The sequence below is a fragment of the Nicotiana tabacum genome, chromosome 23 (genome assembly GCF_000715075.1).
Source record: "Nicotiana tabacum cultivar K326 chromosome 23, ASM71507v2, whole genome shotgun sequence".
NCBI lineage: Eukaryota > Viridiplantae > Streptophyta > Magnoliopsida > Solanales > Solanaceae > Nicotiana > Nicotiana tabacum.
Genome location: NC_134102.1, coordinates 4,579,638 through 4,599,971, shown reverse-complemented (window position 1 = coordinate 4,599,971; position 20,334 = coordinate 4,579,638). Strand labels below are relative to the sequence as shown.

The following is a 20,334-nucleotide window of genomic DNA, read 5'->3' as shown; positions in this document are numbered from 1 at the left end:
TGTGTAAGTTAGATTTTTTTATATATATGTGTAAGTTAAATATATTCAAAGTATTGAAGTTATTCTTTTAAATGAATGTTGTGACGAATCTTTTTATTTTTTACATCCCGTTTAGACCTAAGATATTGCCTAATCAGTTGAACCCGAGTCCGAGTGACTGCCTAACTAGGAGATTAAAAAAATGATCTTTTGTATTAAATTAGTTCCAATAAATTATGTCATTAAATAAAAAATGAGAATGTTATTATAAAATACTTTCCAGAAAGATTAATATATCCTTTTTTTAAGCTGTTTTAAAATAATAATGTCACATGAAATAAGACATAGGAATAATACATCATGCAAGACCGGCTCCTAAAAGAATATAGTTTGGTGCACAAATTACTCCGTATTTATGCAGGGTCGAAAAAGGTTTGTATCGTAAGAGATGTTATGTAGGCAGTCTAACCTAATGCAAGCATTAGCGGCTACTTCTACGGCTCGAACTCATGACCTGTAGATTATATAGAGACAATTTTACCGTTACTTCACGGTTCGGACCCGTAACTTATAGATCACACGAAAATAATTTTAGTATTTCTACAACTTCAAGACTGGCCCTAATGGGGGAAAATAATAATGAAGAGGTGACTTGCTGTGTTGTAATAAAGCTGAAGAAAGATCAGAAATTGGGATTCATTTTTGAAAATATGTTGCCTTCAAACAGTTTAGTGGGCCCTGAACATATGCACCTTTTCTTTTTGTCTTTTTGAAAGTTAGGATTAGGATAATATCTTTGTTACCCTTGTTTAAATACAATTATAATGTATTGCAATGGAATATATAACTCTGATTAATGTCAAAAATTAGTACAGATTTTGAGCTGAATGACACAGAGCAGATATCCATACTCTTAACTATGTTTATATTAGTTTTTATAAGAAATTTTGGATTTTCATGTACACTTTTGAAATAATAATTAATATGGTAAAAGAAATGTCATCAATAAAAAATGTGAATATTTCAGTTTAGTTGCAAGGTTTGGGATTTTCTTCATTTAGCTTACTAGTATATTCGAAATAGGTTTTCACACAAATAGTCGGACATATTCATTGTTTATTTTTTCGGGTCATATACATAGATTATACATTAATTATACACAATTATATATATATAATACATAAATTATGCATATATTAAATCTTCGCCGGCTATTTTTAGTTTAAGTAGTTGAGTGGACGGCTAATTGGATCAATTCTTCTTAGAAAATTTTAGGTTGTCTAAATTGAAATTAATTCTGAATTTATAGTATGACCGGCTATTATTATGGCCTAGATCCAAGTACTCACTTTATAAGGCCACCACTTTTAACCTTATTTTGAGGACGTTGGGATCTTCTTTAATACTATAATTTCTGAACTATTTAGTTGTTTTGTTTCTCCACTTTGGTAATCAATTTAAGGTTGGTTTTGGTGTTTTTGTAAAAATTCATTTTTCAACAACAATAACAACATATTCTGTGCGGTCCCACAAGTGAGATCTGAAAAGGGTAGCGTATTCGTAGATCTTACCCCTACCTTGTGAATGTAGAGATGTTGTTTTGGATAGACCTAAGAGCGGAGCCAGCCCTTTGATATGGGTTTGGCTGAACCCAGTAACTTTTGTCCGAACTCTATTTCTGTCTAAAAGAATAATTGAATTATGTACAAATTGTTAATTTAGAACTCAGTAACTTAAAAGACTTAGAATACTAAATCCATAAGTTTTAAATTCCGACTTCGCCTCTGAATAGACTCTCAGCTCAAGAAAAGTATGTAATTAATACATTATAGTGTTTGATTCTGAATTTATAGTAATACACATTTTTAAAGTCCAAAAATGTCATTGCAGTCCAATTAATACACTATAGTGTTTATTTTTATTTTTAAAATACAAGTGAAAAAGGGTACTGTTATAATGTCAGTGGTGAATAATATATTTCTCAATGTGGCTACTCCCAAAAGTTCTTTTTATGGGGAGGGGGGTAGAGGGGGGGGTGGAATTTTTGTCTTCATTGGTATCACATGTTTGCCTTTGAAAATGAAGTGAGACCCCCAAGATTTTGATTGAATAGTTTCACTATTATATATACTATTTTCTTTAGTTTTTCTTTTGTAGAAAATTTTCCACTTTCTGTCTTTAGTAATTTTCCAAATATATTTGGGGAATAGGGTTAAATTTGCTCCTCTAGTATTAAAAATTAAATAATTTTGTCCTTCGTTAGATATTTACTCTATATCACTCTCCTCATTAGGAAAGTTATATTTTTGCCCTTGACTCCTAACAAAGTTCAACCCAAGGATATTAAATTATGTAGTAAAAACTTGAGGGATATATTTGGACATTTTTCTCAAAAACAATTATCACGTCGAGTCCTATTATTTCATAAGGATATTAAATTATAGTAAAAAAATTTAGGGATACATTTGGACATTTTTCTCAAAAATAATTATCACATCGAGTCCTATTATTTCATTATAAACCCTCAATAGTGGTAAGGTAAAATACGAGACGATATGCTAAGTGCTAACGGCAATGATGTGAGTGAATCAAAAGTCGTATATAAGATGGAAAACTTAAGCAACTTTAACTTTTTCCCAACATGAAATGAGACCCGGGGATTTTGATTAAACGATTTCATTCTTATATATTTCCCTCCTTCACAAGGCAGTGGTACGATCTGCGTACATACTATTTTCTCTAAATTTCACTTGTGAAATTACACTAGATTTATTGTTGCTGATTTCATTCTTATATACTTACCTTTAGTTCTTTTGTTTAAAATTTTCACCGTTTCTATTTTGGTAATTTTCCAATTTTTCTTTTTGGTTTAAAAATAAGATAAAGTGTACATTGGGTATATGTCATTCTCACCCCAGTTGGCTATTTTGACAACTTATAATAAATTTGATGTGATGTAACATTTTCACCTGAACCAGTCCTATTAACACTATTATATATATAGTGACATTTCCATAAAGTTATCTGCAGCATTGCTGATTTTGTGTATAACATTTGTCTTGGAACATATAGTTGATAAGCTTATACACAACAAGTAGTATAAAATCTGACAGAAATGTCCTTGTTTTAATTCAAACTTTAGACAATTTCTTTTATTGCTTTTGTTTTCTTTTATTTTCCTTCAAAAATTGTTATTTTCTTAGCTTAACTAGGTTAGAAACCAAATGTCTTGTTGATGATTTTGTATAATTGGTTGAATTGGCATAGTGGAATTCGAATTCGTTGACTCAGATGAGTGACTCTTGACTTTGTAAACATACTTGAGTTGTTGGTTTTTCACCGTCATATTAAGCAAAATTTAAGATTAAGAGATAGTAGAATTTAAGCTAACTATATCGCATGCACCATAATTTATGACTATATTACTTGATTTGGTGTAAACACTTAATGCAAAAACAACTGTTTAACCAAATTTAGTGCAAGTCTCAAAAAAACCTCCTATGCAAGTTACCTATGCAAACAAATAAAAAAGTATTATGTACCAAAATAATTATAGGGGAGAAATTTCTGATAATTCTGTCTTTATTATTAATTTTTTTTCTATAGCGTGCAATGAGCTAAAAAGGACAATATACTTTCCGTCAAACAAAAGCAAGTAGCCTGGCTTTTGACCTCTAATAATATTCCCGTTTTTTATGTTCAAATATTACTTTTTGGACTGCAATCTGCCAGAAATTATGCCTCTGGATTTGCATAACTATTTATCTGGGGCAAAAAAAGTCTTTTACTTAAAGAGAAAAAAATGGATTGTTAAAAACTTTTTCTATGAAAAGTAGTATCTGTAATTTTTCTTCTTTTTGGGTGGATTTTGAAGTAGACGGACAACTTAAAACTTGGGTTTCAGTCTTTTTTAAAGCCCATACTCAACAGAAGCCCACTTAAAGGGGATGGTCTTAATTTGTTTTTGAGGAATTTTTAGAAACCACTATTGTTTAGTGGCTATTAATTTTCTATAATTATCATATACATAATTACTTCCTATAATAACTATTTAGTTATTGCGCAACTGTATTCGTTGTATTCGCGCTACTTTATTCATGAATACAGTAGCAAAATTCGCTTAAAAAATAGGGGAGTCCAGTTGTGCGGCTGTATTCGCGCTACTGTATTCATGAATACAGTAACGGAATTCATCTAAAAAAAGGGGGGTCCACATGTTTAATAACGGAAAGAGAATCAATTAGCGTGTATCACTTCTAATTTAACTCAACAAAATCAATTCTACATAAATTCCGCTGCTACACGACTGTATTCGCTATATTCTCGCTACTGTATTCATGAATACATTAGCGAAATTCGCCTGAAAAATAGGTGAGTCCAACCTTTTAATAACGAAAAGAGGATCAATTAGCGTGTATCACTCCTAATTTAACTCAACAAAATTAATTTTACATAAATTTTCGTTGCTACTGTGTTGTATTACATGTATTCGCGCGACTGTATTTATAAATACAGTGAGGTAATCAAGAAATAGGGTGTATACCGTTCTATTCAATTCGACTGTATACATTATGTTCAATTCACAAATATTCATTATTCACTATTATACATTGTATTCAATTCACCGTATTCAATTCGACCATATTCAAACAACAAAAAATCACAAAATACGGTGGTATTCGGTTGTATTAAAAAAATACAGGCCTTCGGAATACATAAATACAAGTATAAAAATAATGTAGTTATGCAAAAATATAATGTATTTGAATGTATTTGTATCATTGTATGTGACAAAAATAGCAGAGAAGAGAAGAAAGCTCGCCGAAGATTGCTTTTTCGGCCAAGCAAAATACTGTATACATTGTATTAAAACTAAAAATGGAGACGAACAAAAATTCGACCCTCAAATCTTCTCTGGCGTAGCCATGGCCAGATCTGTTTGCCTAAGAGGATGAGCCAATAGTGGATTCTGACGATGACGATCAAAATTTAGTGCTTTAGTGGGTATACCTCGTGTAACCCTCTTCGGAGTTGTTGAATCAGCCATCGAAGACGAAATTTGAAGTTTCTTCCTCAAAACCTAACAATGGTGGGGGAAAAAAGCGAAGAGAAGAAGAAGAATGACAGAGTAATTTGGCGTGACCCGGCCAAAAGCTTTACTAATTACCACGAACTTTCGGAGCAAAAATGTTGAGAATCAATTCTGAGAAATTTGTTCCTACAATCTTGTTGTGAGAGAGAGATCGTGGAGAGAGAAAGAAGAATAATCTTGACGTGTGTTAACTGAAAGAAAGAGAGAGAAAAAACACAAATAACGTATTTCACGTCTCAACGATAATGTATACAATAAATACCTATCTTGCTATAAAATATAAAAGGTAGCTATAGATAATAATATTTTAAAATAGTTTTGGTTTATAATAAATAGGGTGTAATAGTTTGCTATAGGGGGTAAAATTTCCTTTTTCATAAACCACTATAGTTTAGAGCCTAATAATGACAATTTGCTTAATTACCATTCGTAGCGACTATTTAATTATTACTAACTTGTATCACTTGTATTCAAACGCACAACGAATACAACATGTGTCAATTGTATTCATCCGCACAACAAATACAACCTGTATAAACTGCATTCGTTCGCGCAATTGTATTCATTCGTGCAACGAATACAATATGTATCAATTGTAACCAAGGCGAAATACAAGGGTGTATACAAAGGATAAAACGTGTATCAACTGTATACAAGGGTATATACAAAGGATACAAACTGTATCGACTGTATTTGTTAGCGCAACGAATACAACTAAGGCGAAATACAGGAAAATAAAATGTTCTTGTTGAAATTCGAACTCAAGACCTTCGCTAGGTAGGTAGGCGCTCTAACCAACTGAGCTATGAGAGCTTGTTGCTCTCTTGTTTCACTTCAAAACAATTAATTTCGTATTTCGTGATTTTGCTATAAAATTCAAATATAGCTACGAATGGTAATTGGTGAAAGTGTAGCTACGAATGATAAATACAGTGTAAATATTTGATGTGTCGCGTAATTTTTCTAAAATTATTTTTTCGGTTGCCACATGGGCAAAAGTTTAAGTTTAACAAGTGTTGCTCCTCACTTGTTCATGAGTTACACTTTTAACTTTTGACCTTAAAATTCTACACACGGGCAAGTGGAGGTCAATCATTAAAGATCACCCCAAAAAAGTCTCATATTTGTGCATTTTTTTACTTTTTTGGGTGGTCTTTAACTTTTAACCACCGTTTGCATATGGAAGAATTTCAAGGTCAAAAGTTAAGTGTTGCCCATGGGGAAAGCAAGGGGCAACACTTGTTAAACTTAAAGCTTTGCCTATAGGGCAAGCAATGAATAAACACTTTAAGGGGTTGTTGGGTACAATGGTGGGATATCCCACAGCCCCGTGGGATAACTAATCCTATCATTTTAGTGTAAAAATTATTCCGGAACTATCTAATACCCCAAACAAAATATGGGATAAAGTTAATTCAAAACTTTTTTTCAGAATTATTATTTTTGTCCCATGTACCAAACGACCCCTAAGGGCTATTTAGGTACTTTACCTCCCTCTCCCAAAATAAGGATTAAATTCAAAAAACTGAATTTTTTAAAAGATAGTATAGATGGGGAATTAATTACATAATTGATGACTATGAGATCTTGGATCCTCACATTAGGGAAAATCTGATTTCTTGTTCACCATATTCTCTCACGAAAACTCAAAGCCTTTTTCTTTTTGCTTCACTAATATATTGCTCTTTCCGTTTTTATATTGTTCTTTGTACTAAAAAATTGGGCACATGTGCCGATCACATGATCACGATTTGCATTTAAAGAAATTAATATACACAGAACAATTCTACTCGGAAAAGTTAATAAATTGAGATCAATAAAATATCCAATATTCTCCTAAAATTTTGAGTGATATGAGAATGTACCAAAAAGTTCCTTGTTGTTTGAGCTTTACTCCATTGCCCGAAGTGATTGCTCGTATCAAAGTTTTAACCCCACGTGTTTTTTTTTTCTCCCTCTTTTATTGTTTATATTTTAATTTCTTTTTTGTGCATTTTATGTTAAAATTTTGTGAGGCAACAACATTATTGGAGAAACAAATTAAGTATAGCATTAACAAATTATTGTTAGTTCCAACGATATGTTGTACTATTGTCACGGCCGAAACTCATAGCATGTATTGTCCCTTGGTCTAATAGATCTTACGGGTTTATATCTTGGCTTACGTTGTTATCGAGTCCAAAAACGTGACCATGTTAACTTGTGATATGCCTTATAAAACTATTCTCTTTCTTTTCTTTATTTGGATGCGGAATTCACCAAAAGGGTCACGTGTGCGCCCCTTTTTAGGAAACTTGTCAACCTAGAAACTTGTCTGTCCTTTTCTTTAACTCACCCTTGTTAGGCCTCCCTGCTAGGGCTGTTTATTTGGATCGGATATCCGAAATCCGAACCGATCCTTTCAATTTCGGATTTCGGATTGTGTTTATTAAAATTTTAGATTTCGGATCGGATTCAGATTGGTATAATTTTAATACGATCCGAAATCCGAAATTATTAGGGCATGTATAAATTCTAAACTTTAATTCGGATAATTAGTACTTCCTTTACATTTTTCTCCAAGTTATTATCTTTATAATTGATGGATTTAGCTCTATTGGCGCCCTAGTACTCTCATAATTGTATAAACATTAATTTTTCTTACTGTACTGCCTCTTTTACAAAGAAAATATACATATGAGTTTGCAACTTTGAGGCATAATAATCCGATCCGAAAATCCGATCCGATCCAAACTTTAAAATCCGATCCAATCCGATATTGATTCGGATCGATTTCGGATTGCATTTTCTAGAATCCGAAAATCCGATCCGAAATGTGCTAAATCCGATCCGATCCATACACAGCCCTAGGAGCCTGCGTCAAGGGCGACACAACTATTTACAGTTGACATTGCACAATGTATAATAGAAATATGATTTTTAATGAAAATATATAGAAAACTTTAACCATATTGTATCTAATTAATATGACAAGTTTCTACTATTTTTTTAAAAATGTAAAAATTTACTTCGAACAAACAATATGGATAATCATAGATATTTGGTTGCTATAATGTTCAAACCAAAATTTGATTGATCAAAGTTGTGGAGGGTGGGTAGGGGACCAACAACAAAAGCATAGCTAGTGCAAGTTCTAGGCCAAAAACTCTTGGGACCAAATAATTCTATGATTTCTTATTTGGTCCATTTACTTACTCATGAATTGACCTAATAAGTTGGACCGTACATTATCATTATCGAAAAATAACATAACATTTAATAGGTCAAGCTTGTCTTGGCAATTGTCTACTTATGCCTTATTTCATACAAAAAGCATAAGAGAACACCACGTATTTTAGATATTTTTGAGATTTTCTATATTCCATCGCAACGAAAAAGAATATCGAACGATCAATTCATCTTAAGGAACATTTATATCAAATCGCAAAATTCTCCATTGTGATGTTCTAAGGCAATAAGAACTTGATGAGCGAAAATTGCTTACAAAAAAAAAAGAGAAAAAGAGAATTATGCATGCCAATTATATTAAATCACGAGGTTCACATTGCTTCAACTACATTTGTTCTAAAGGAAGAAAAAGAACGTATTTATCCCATTATTCAATTGCCCGTCCAAGAGCATTTGGCTTCAGAATATACTCTTTTTATCTTTCCGTGAATGGCGTAAATCTTATCTTTCAGGAAATAATTGAGGTATCATAAGTTGGATCGAACATCATTATTATAAAAAAAAAAATCTAGAAAATTTATAAAAATATAAAAAGGTGAAAACATTAATTATACCTATAAGTAGAGCTAGTAACAAGGTCAAATTCAAAGTAAGAAACAATTAATTGTCGTGAACAATTGTCATGACAGCCATCGTCACATGCATTTCGTTGTTTGGTTATATGTTGTCTAGAATGAGTATTCATTTTTTTTTGTTGCTTTATTATATTATATATATTTAATTAGACAACTTGCCTAACTCTTTGTTTTCATTTATGTAGACAAAAATCAAAATAACGATGCTATACAATTGAAGATATCGAGAAAAAAATTATATATACACAATATACATTGGCCTACACCAATGAAATATCATGTGATTTGCCTTTTTTTTTTTTTTTTTTTGCCTAATTAATATAGAAGAAAATAATAGCTCAATCGGAAAACTGATAAAAATTAAAGTTCACTGAATTCAAACTATTTATCGTAATAATTTATTTTTAAAATTTTGAATACTTTTATTTCTATTTCCTTTTCTTTTTTTAAAGTTACCTACTTACCCCAATAGTTAGGTAGCCGAAAATGACAAAACCCATAGAACAAATAGAAAAGTAAAAAGTATATAGACGAAAAGTTTTAAAACTTTGTAGTCATTTCATTGTCATTTTTTGTACTTTAAAATAGTAATATTCCCTCTCCTCTGGACTAGGAACGAACAACATCAGAATAGTACAGCAGTGAAAAAGGGACAACGATTAATTACCGAGACAAGAAATTAGAAAAAACAAAATAGAATAAGTGAAGCCAACTCTAAAAAACTATCAGTGGTGGAATTGATATGATTCTTTACCTCAAATTAAAAGTTTTAAGTTCGAGTTTTTACAATGAAAAAAAATGTATTAGGGATCACTTTCACCTTTAATGAGCTTTAATAATAACAGAGCCGAAATTGTCACTAAGGGAGTCAACCCACGAAGAAGTCAACAAGTGTTAATATATATATCATTGTTTTAAAATGTATTTTTGGGACTCGCCAGGGGCTCGTCCCTGGGCGAGACACTTGCAAAACGTCTTGGGGCTCATGTATGAAGCTTAGTTCTGTGAGTGTTACGCCCCCAAGTACCCCAAGTTCAGTATAATTCACTAGTGGGGTATGAGGAGGGTAGTGTGCACGCAGACCTTACTCTTACCCCGAGTAGAGATGTTGTTTCCGATAGACACTCGACTCCCTCCCTCCAAGAACTACTCACCTTACTCTTGGAGTGACTCGAACTCACAACCCGTTGATTGGAAGTGAAGGATGCTAACCAGTCCATCAACTCACTTTTGTCTTATTTTTGACCTACCAACCAAATATATAACTTGCTCAAGAAAAAAAAAGAAAAAAAAAAGCAATAGCTGACTCCTATAAAAGTAGCCCCCTACCCATGCTTTTCTCCTTAAGCCTTCCATTCTATTAAACAGTCCAAAAAAAAATTCTATCTTCAAAAAATCAACCAGAAGAAAAAAGCAAGTAAGCTCTGGAGGCTTCAATCTTCATAATAATTTCAGTAAGCTCTCTTTTTTCTTCCATATTTCCATATTTTGTCATTTTTCTGCTAAAAATATACCAAGAAAACAGAGAGTTTTGCTCTGTTTTTTAGTTCTATATATATATCTGAATTTTCATCAATTTTTTTTTAAAAATGTTTTCTTGAAGGAGAAATGCAGAGGATAAAAATGGGATTTTTTATGAGAATTCTAGTGCTCTTTTGTTGGATGATATTAGCAAAAGCAGAGTATATGACATACAAAGATCCAAACAAGCCATTAGGCAGAAGAATCAAGGATTTAATGAGCAGAATGACTTTAGAAGAAAAAATTGGCCAAATGATACAAATTGATCGTACAGTTGCAACTCCTGACGCCATGAAGAAGTATTACATAGGTAAATGCGACTGGTTCAGTTGAATCCACTAACTTTAAATTCTGAATATGACAGTGTATGTGCCCATATTTCAAACTTTTTGTCTAGTAAGTTCACTTGTATACACAGTATATGTCAATGTGGTTTCGTTAGTGACTATATAAAGAACATATCACTGCTTATTCCGGGCTGCTTTTTTTTTTTTTTTTTTGAAGAGGAGCCTGGGAGCAACGGTAAAGTTGCTTTCGAGTGATCTATAGATCACTGGTTCGACTCGTGGAATCAGCTGCGAACACTAACATTAGGGTAGGCTGCCTACATGACACTCCCTTGGGGTACGGTCTTTCCCCGAACCCTGCGTGAATGCCGGATATTTCGTGCACCAAGCTGCCTTTATTTTAAAATTCAGTGCGGATTATAAATCCTGAATCCGCCGCAATGCACATAAGTGTTAAATTTTTCTAACATTTTGTTGTGTGAGTTGTTGTATATGTGTGAACTTAATTTGATTTGTTGGTAATTTTTTATGAGCAGGGAGTGTATTGAGTGGAGGAGGAAGTGTGCCTAAAAAAGAAGCATCAGCAGAAAATTGGATTGATATGATAAATGGTTTTCAAAAGGGCTCATTATCAACTCGTCTTGGGATACCTATGATTTATGGGATTGATGCTGTTCATGGCAACAATAATGTTTATAAAGCTACCATTTTTCCTCACAATGTTGGTCTTGGAGTAACCAGGTAACTTGAGATAATATACTTCATGTCACTTTTTTTTAACCATCTCGTGTTTGGTATTCGTTAGTCCGACTAATTCAAATTATGCGCTGTGTAGGGCCCATTAAAGGGAGAGCGTGCGCTCCCTACCAAGAACTTCTCTTTTTTACGGCTCTGTCCCGAAACCTTTAGGTGAGGACAAGGTGGGTTGCTCTGATGGTAAGCACCCTCCACTTTCAACCAAGAGGTTGTGAGTTCGAGTCACCCCAAGAGCAAGGTGGGGAGTTCTTGGAGGGAAGGATGCCGAGGGTCATTTGGAAACAGCCTCTCTACCCCAGGGTAGAGGTAAGGTCTGCGTACACACTACCCTCCCCAGACACCACTAGTGGGATTATACTGGGTTGTTGTTGTTATTGTTGTTGTTGTCCCGAAATCTTTAGAAGGGGAGTTTTGGAGTAATAGTAAAGTTGTCTCCGTGTGACCTTTATGTCGCAGGTTCAAGCCGTGGAAGCAATCATTAATATTTATATTAGGTTAGATTGTCTACATCATATCCCTTGGGGTGGAGTCCTTCCCCGAATCCTATGTGAACGTGGGATACATTATGCACCGAAATACTTTTTTATCCGGACACCTCTAAGTAGGGGTGGAGAAATTCCATAATGACAATATACTTTATGTCAGTTTTTTTTATGTTTGTAATTAAGCTACCTTTGGAGTTTGGATTAACCTTTCTTGGGAAAGTTCATCACTTTTTTGATTGCTTTTGTTGAGTTTTTCAATCTTGGATATACTTTTTTTTGGTTAATAGGGATCCTCAATTGATCAAGAAGATTGGAGCTGCAACTGCACTAGAAGCTAGAGCAACTGGAATTCCTTATGTTTTTGCACCTTGTCTCGCGGTAATATTTACACTCACTTATAAAATATTGTAAGTAGATTTTTAATAATCAGTATAAAAGGCAGCCCAATGCACGAATCATTCTGCTTTCACGCAAGGTTCGGGAAAGGACCGCACTCCAAGGGGGTGTACTGTTGGCAACCTATACTGATTTAAATATCAATGGCCGATTCCACGGCTTGAACTCGTGACCTATAAGTCACACAGAGACTTCAAGTATTATATTATCAGTGTATATAACGTAAATCTTTTTATATATTAATTTAAATTTTTATCAGATTTGCAGAGATCCAAGATGGGGTAGATGTTATGAGAGCTATAGTGAAGATCCAAACATTGTTAGGGCAATGAGTGAGATGGTTCCTGGTTTACAAGGAGATGTTCCTTCTAATGGTAGATTAGGAGTCCCTTTTGTTGCTAACAAGTAAGTATTTTTCCCTTTTGGACTTAATTTATATCCACTAATAGTATATTGAAACTTTTATATTATTAGTTCAATTTAACATGTCGTAAGTGCATGGAATTAAGTTAAATATTTTTTAGACTATTGACTAGCTATTCTATAGGTTCTTAACATGGCGGAGTGATCCCTTTGGATACGGGTTCGGCTGAATCCAGTAACTTTTGTCCAATCCCCATATTTGTCTAAAAAAATTATTGAATGATGCACAAATCATTAATTTAGAACCCATTAATTGAAAAAAATTAAAATACTGAACTCATAAGTTTTAAATCATGACTCCGACTCTAGTTCTTGATCTATCTTTGTTTAATGTTGAAATTATATGTCATTACGAATCACACAAAAAGAACTAGTTCACTTTTGGTCATGTAGTGTGTACTATTTAATTATTGAGTTTACTTTAGCAACAGAAAAAAAAGTTATTGAGTTTATAAATCATGATGTTTATTTCAGAAAGATATTTTGGCCTAACTCACATGGATTATCATAAGTCATAATCTTGAATTCAATCATATTCTGAAACTCACATGCATATATATTATTAATGGCTAAGACGCGCTTTTTCTTTGACTTGTATGGATTTCTTGTCTTTATTTTTTCTTTAGGGGAAATAGGTGGAGATTTTGATTTGATATTTTTAGGATTTGGCAACATGCAAGAATAACTCTTTTCTTTGCAAAAACCACGACTCCAATTCAGTTCCAAAATAGTTAAAGTTCGCTATATGAATTTTAATTAATCATATTTTTTTATATTTATACCGTGAAGATTTATTATAAATTAACTAGTTTTACGTTAGTTGTAAGTCTACTCAACTCTCCTCGTTTATTCAAATTATGTACTGACAATGTGAGTAGCTGACGGGGGAATTTAAGAATTACCCTTTTCTTTAAGAAAACAATATATTCATTTGGCGATTGTTGTTAAAAGAATAAATTTAATTAGTCGTTCATCTCATTGCTTAAATTAAAAATAATTAATGAATATATAATAAATATATAATTTATGTATAATGATGTATAGTTAGTATGTAATTTATTGATACTAGGTCGAAAAAACAAAAAAAAAAGGTGAATCTGATCTTATTTGTTTAAAGAGAAGTTGGAAAAAAGTGGCATAATTGATTTTTAAGTTGGCATGTGATTTGGAGTTATTTGGCAGGATACAGGATTTTCGTGATCCATGTGATAATGATAAAAAGCCAATAAGAAAAGACAAGAATTGAAATAAAACAAGGTACAGTATTTCATTTTGGTCCCGTTGAGGATAAAGGTTTATCATTTGAATTGAATTATGACACAAAAGCATCTTTCTCGTATGGGATTTTGTAGCATGCCAATGGACCTACTGACATGTACCACCTTTCCGCTTATTAGAAACATGGCCGTGTATAATTTGTTAAATACCGAATTCGAAATCGAAATCGAAATTTTTAGTATTTGGTATACGATATTTTGGTATGCGATAGGTATTTGGTTTAAGTTTTTAAAAAATATGATATTTGGTATTTTAAAATAAAATACCGAAATACTGATACCGTACTGAAATATATATTATATTGCATAAAATACATATTATTAGTTATAACATAAATATAAAAAACTAAAATTTTACTTTCCTTTATTCTGTAAGTTCATCAATTAACTCTAAGCAAGTAAGAAGACATTTCTAATAATCAAATTTATTCCTTTATGTACAGTTTTCTCTCTCTAGGTTGATATTTGCTGGTTTTGGACAAAACTTTTGTCAACAAATATTTTTAGTTTTATACTTTTGAGTACTTTAATTAAGAATATTATAGGACCCGTTTGGCCATAGATTTTGCCAAAATAAACTTGGGTTTTATTTGGCAAACACATGTTTGGCAATAAATTTTGCCTACATTTTGGCCAAATTCCAAATCCCAAGGCCAAAATATCACTATTATATTTTTTAAAAATTGCCCCAAACTTTTGTATTTTATAAAAGAGCCCACCATTTATTATTTTGTAACGATGTTGCTTCGTCTTCTAGGTCATCTGATAGTGTATCATATAGTTCATTATAAAAATGATAATTTTGTATCAAATTTATTTATATTCAGGACTATGGTTTGCGATAATATAACGAATGTTATTGATAATGGTACTGTTGGGTATTTGTGATAGTTTTTAGAACTTGTGGTTATAAGTTATGTTTTATGTTTTTTCAAACCAAACTTCACCCAAAACAGATGTCCAAACACATTTTCATCTTCAAACCAAACTTCACCCAAATCAGATTTTTCAGAATAAATTTGGGAATCTATGGCCAAATGCTAGCATAGTCTATGACTCTATGCTCTTGTTAGTATTCAAACCGATTAAACCAAAGTTACCGAACCGAATAAACCGAAACCGAAAGGAGAAAAATTGAACCATACCGAATTAAATTAGGTACGGTATTGGTATAGCATTTTAAGAAACCGAATATCGAAAATACCGAACCGAAATGTCTAAATACCGTACTGTACCGACCAACGAACACCCCTAATCAGAAACCAACAAAGAAAAACAAAAACAAGGTAAAAATAGAAATTAAATATTCAAGCTTAAACCATTTAATTTGGTGACGTGTTTTATCAAAAGCACAAGGTTTCTACCTAATACATTATTCTTCAATTTTATACATAAATATAATAATTCTTCATGTGGGTGTGGTGTGAGTGTGGTGTTTTTTCAAGTGTTTTTATGACATGACATGTGTTGCAATGTGAACAGAGGCGGATCTATGTGTATCTATGGAGGGTCACTATATCCCGTAAATTTCAGTAGAAATTTTGTATATGTATATATGTATATGAGTAAATTTAACGTATAGATGCTAAACTTTACATGCTTCAAAAGTAAAATCACGACAGTATATTTTGTCACTTTATAGTTATTAAACTTTAACTATTAAAACAGTAAAGTCACAAAAATTTACTCACTATATATAGATATACATTCACTTTGATGGTTTATTTGTAGTACAAGGGATAAAGTCTAATAATTTTACTGTTATAATGGATAAAGTTCAGTTAATTTAACGTGACTGTATAACAGTAAAGTTGATGACTTTATTGTGATAGTAAATAAAATTCAATTACTTTGATGCGACAAGAGATAATCTTATAACTTTTCCTGTATAATGGATAAAGTTCGTTAACAATACGAGAAATTACACACACTTGAGGTAATAGGCCTTCTCCAAAGTTTAGGTGTGTAGTTGAAAAATTCTTAATAACGGTAAAGTTCAGTTACTTTAACATGGCTATTATAACGGTAAAGTTTGATGACTTTATTGTTTTTGTGAATAATTTTGTAGCGTTTCCTGTGTAATGGATAAAGTTCGTTAACCATACGTGAAATTACAAAGATAGGTGGTAATAGACCTTTTCCAAAGTTTAAGCGTGTAGTCGGAAAATTCTGATAGTGTCATGTTGACTCACTACTGGTTTTTGCACAGGCAAAAGGTGGCTGCTTGTGCCAAGCATTATGTAGGTGATGGAGGGACAGTAAAAGGCATAAATGAGAACAATACAATAATTGATAGACATGGTTTGCTAAGTATACATATGGCAGGTTACTATAATTCAATAATCAAAGGTGTGGCTACTGTTATGGTTTCTTATTCAAGTTGGAATGGTGTCAGAATGCACGGTAACAGAGAATTGGTCACTGGTTTTCTTAAAGGCACACTTCGTTTCAGAGTAAATTCCCCAATTCTCTTTTCAAATTTTGGCTTTGTTGTGTTCAATAGATACCATCTATTTTGCTCGAATCCTTCAAAAATATTGTAACACTTTCGTCAAATCCTCCGAAAACATATTTAGTTTGAAGGATTCGACTCGGTGTGATAATATTTTTGGAGGATCTGAGCAACATTGTAGTGCTCAATAGAGGTAGCCTATGTTGCTCGAATCCTCGAAAGATGTTGTCATACTTGTGTCGGATCCTCCAAAAAATTCGGAGAATCTGATATAGGTGCTTTGAAGGATCTGATATGCAACGATATTTTTGAAGGATTCTAGCAACATATGATGCAACGATACGGGGATTTCAAACTAATATTGTGAATGTTATGAAATTTGTTTCAGGGGTTTGTTATTTCAGACTGGGCAGGAATTGACAAGCTTACTTATCCTTGGCATGCAAACTATACATATTCCATTCTTGAAGGTGTCAATGCTGGCATTGACATGGTTAGTAGCTAATTATTTATTTCAAAATTCATTGTCATTTCCCTCTTTTTTCTTAATAATCCGTACACATTGTGGGCGAATCAACCATATACAATTAAATTCTGGATCTGCCTCATACTTTCACACTATTCTAAAACCTCAAGAATGATTTTCGACTCAATTTACATGTCCTATAAAGAGCTAATTCTTGCTCTTTCCTTGTTGTATATTGCAGGTAATGTTGCCTTACAACACTACAGAGTTCATTGATGGTCTAACCTATTTAGTGAAGAACAACTTTGTTCAAATGAGCCGAATCGACGATGCAGTTAAGAGAATTCTTAGAGTGAAGTTCCAAATGGGACTTTTCGAGAGCCCTCTAGCTGATTATAGTATGGTGAAATATCTAGGTAGCGCGGTGAGTTCAACGTTTATAGATAAACGAAATAACAATTTACTATGAAATGGAAAAAAATGATAACTTAATTCATCTTGTTGTGTTGCAATATTGCAGGAGCATAGGGAATTGGCAAGGGAAGCAGTGAGAAGGTCACTTGTTTTGTTAAAGAATGGTGCAAATGCAGATGAACCAGTTTTACCACTTCCAAAGAAGGCATCAAGTATATTAGTTGCAGGAATCCATGCTAACAATATGGGCTACCAATGTGGTGGCTGGACCATTACATGGCAAGGACTTAGTGGAAACACAACAGTTGGTACATTTCTTTATCCCTCAAGTTGTTTCCTTGTCTGCTCAAACACCCACCCTCTCCCAAACCGTTTTCTCAAATTTGACATTTTAGGGTTATAAAACAGGAATTCAGCATAATTTTCGATTTTTCTGTGCTAATGTCTACGCCATCTTCATAAATTCGGGCGACCAGCCCCGAATCACGTAAACTTTTGTATGCCCATCAAAAACAACCTAATGAACTATAGTCATTGTCGACCGTTCCTTGTTTTAACATTTTACGGCCATAAAATAAGAATTTAGTACGATTTCCAATTTTTCATGTGTTGATGTCCACGCATCTTTATAAATTCGAGCGATCGGCTCCGAATCGCCTAAAGAAGGTCGATGCACGAAGCATTTGCGTTTCATGCAGAGTCCGAGAATGGGATGCACGCTAATGAGTTATAATAGAGGTAGCCTACCCTGTTACAAGTATCAGTGGTTGACAGTTCGAACCCGTAACTTATAGTCACACGGTACCCCTACCAAAAAAGAAAGAATGAAAAACTTGGAATGTCAATCTTTTTTAACCATAAGTGTTATATGTCTGAATTTGAGTTGGACAGGTCAGACTACGACCTATTGTTTAACCTATTTTGACACAACCACATTTTTCAAAGTTATAGAAATCAAGTCCATAACTCTATTGTACATTAACCAATTACTCACTTTTTTTGACTAGGTACTACAATCCTTTCAGCCATTGAGAATACAGTTGATCCAGAAACAAAAGTTGTGTTCAAGGAAAATCCAGATGCTGAATTCATCAAGTCCAACAACTTCTCCTACGCCATTGTCGTGGTGGGCGAGACACCATACGCGGAAGGCTCTGGTGACACCCTAAACTTAACAATCCCCGCACCTGGTCCGGACACCATGACCACGGTTTGTGCCACGGTGAAATGCGTGGTCGTGCTCCTCACGGGCCGGCCAGTCGTGATTCAACCATACCTAGCTCAAGTAGATGCACTTGTTGAAGCTTGGTTACCAGGAACAGAAGGGCAAGGTGTAGCTGATGTCTTATTTGGTGACTATGGTTTCACTGGTAAACTTGCTAGGACTTGGTTCAAGACTGTTGATCAACTCCCTATGAATATTGGTGATCCACATTATGACCCTCTTTTCCCTTTTGGATTTGGACTGACCACAGAACCAACCAAGGCCTACTAATGAAACAGCAGTTTTCACACACACACACACACGACAAGAAGTATAACATACACAGACTATACATTACCTCTTTATGATTTGAGTTTAGCAAAGATTACATATGTAACAGAGGCAACGTCAGAAACTTTGACAATTGGAGTCATGGAAATGAAATTTTTTGTTTTGTCTCACGTGTTATCTCCGCAGCTGCTGAAGCTTATTGAGGGCATGACCCTGAATAGGAGGGTGTGGAGGTCGAAGATTAGGGTAGAAGGCTAGTACGTAGTCGAACGGTTTTCTTTTTCTTTCTCAGACGGTAACATTAGTGCTAGTATGGTATCCTTCTTATTCGTATATTGCTATCACTATATATTGTTGCTTGTTATCTTTTGTTTCGATTTTCTTAATATCTTATTGTTATTACTATTTGTTGCCACTGTTTCTATTCATCTTCTCTTTAGCCGGGGTATATTGAAGACAACATCTCTGTCCTCCCAAGGTAGAGATAAGGCATGCGTATACACTACCCTCTCATACTCTACTTGTGTGAATTTACTAGATTTGTCGTTGTTGTTGTCTCAATGTGTTATCAATACAATCAAATTGGGGGAGCTACAGTGGCCAAAGGGCGCTCAGTTGAACACTCCTTACTGGAAAATTATACTATGTATATAGGTCAAATATTACTTTATACGTATGTAGTAAATCTTGAACGCCTTACGCAATAGAGAGAAGTAACCTAGTGGCGAATGGTGTTCAAAGTGACATGAAAGTCGCAGGTTTGATCATCATATCCTACAACAATGTCATTTTTGATTTCATCTCAATGCTGTCTCTTAAATAATACAATCAAATACTGAAGAAGCTGACCAAGAAAACTGAAATGGACAAGAATTGAAGATTTTAGGTTCTCTGTCTTTATGACCGGATATCTTATAACGCATAATTTGTACACACGACCTATATGTTTGCACAGGGGTATGACTGTAAATAATAATAAAGGAGGGTATGACTGTAAATAATAACAAAGGAAGTTGTGGGCCCCATATATGCTGACCTGTTGATAATGTAAAAACAGAAAGAAAACTAATAATTGAACAGTAGGTCGCCTCTTCTACAGGCGACGTATATGTTTGCACAGGGGTATGGCTGTAAGTCATCAAAAAGGACCTAGAGAGTCTTTGAATTGCTTTAAAGTTAGTCAATTAAGTTTTTTTAAGATTTTTTTTAGTGTTTGACAAAGTCAAAAAGTGCTTAAAATAAGTTAAAACTGTTTAAAACAAGCCAAAAGCAATAAGCTAGGCAATCCTAACTTATTGTTTTTTAGCTTAAAAGTTATTTCTGCTGGAAAATTACTTTATTAAACCAATCCAATCAGGCTCTTATACGTTTGCACAGGGAAATGACTATAAATAATCTAAAAAGGGGAGGTATGATTGCAAATAAATGGAACTTGTGGGCCCATCAGTCTATGTTGATGACCTATTGATTACAAGAAAGGATTTAAAA

General features: G+C 33.4%; 1 protein-coding gene across 1 annotated transcript; it reads left to right on the top strand.

Moving 5' to 3' along the window:
* Positions 1–10,224: 10,224 nt before the first annotated feature.
* Positions 10,225–19,179, top strand: LOC107774577 (uncharacterized). Its single transcript, XM_016594153.2, has 10 exons — positions 10,225–10,328; positions 10,478–10,705; positions 11,219–11,423; positions 12,211–12,301; positions 12,579–12,724; positions 16,229–16,472; positions 16,860–16,964; positions 17,179–17,361; positions 17,458–17,659; positions 18,359–19,179. The coding sequence occupies exons 2-10, from the start codon at positions 10,483–10,485 to the stop codon at positions 18,844–18,846; spliced, it is 1,887 nt and encodes a 628-aa protein (XP_016449639.1). The 5' UTR covers positions 10,225–10,328; positions 10,478–10,482; the 3' UTR covers positions 18,847–19,179.
* The last annotated feature ends 1,155 nt before the right edge of the window (positions 19,180–20,334 follow it).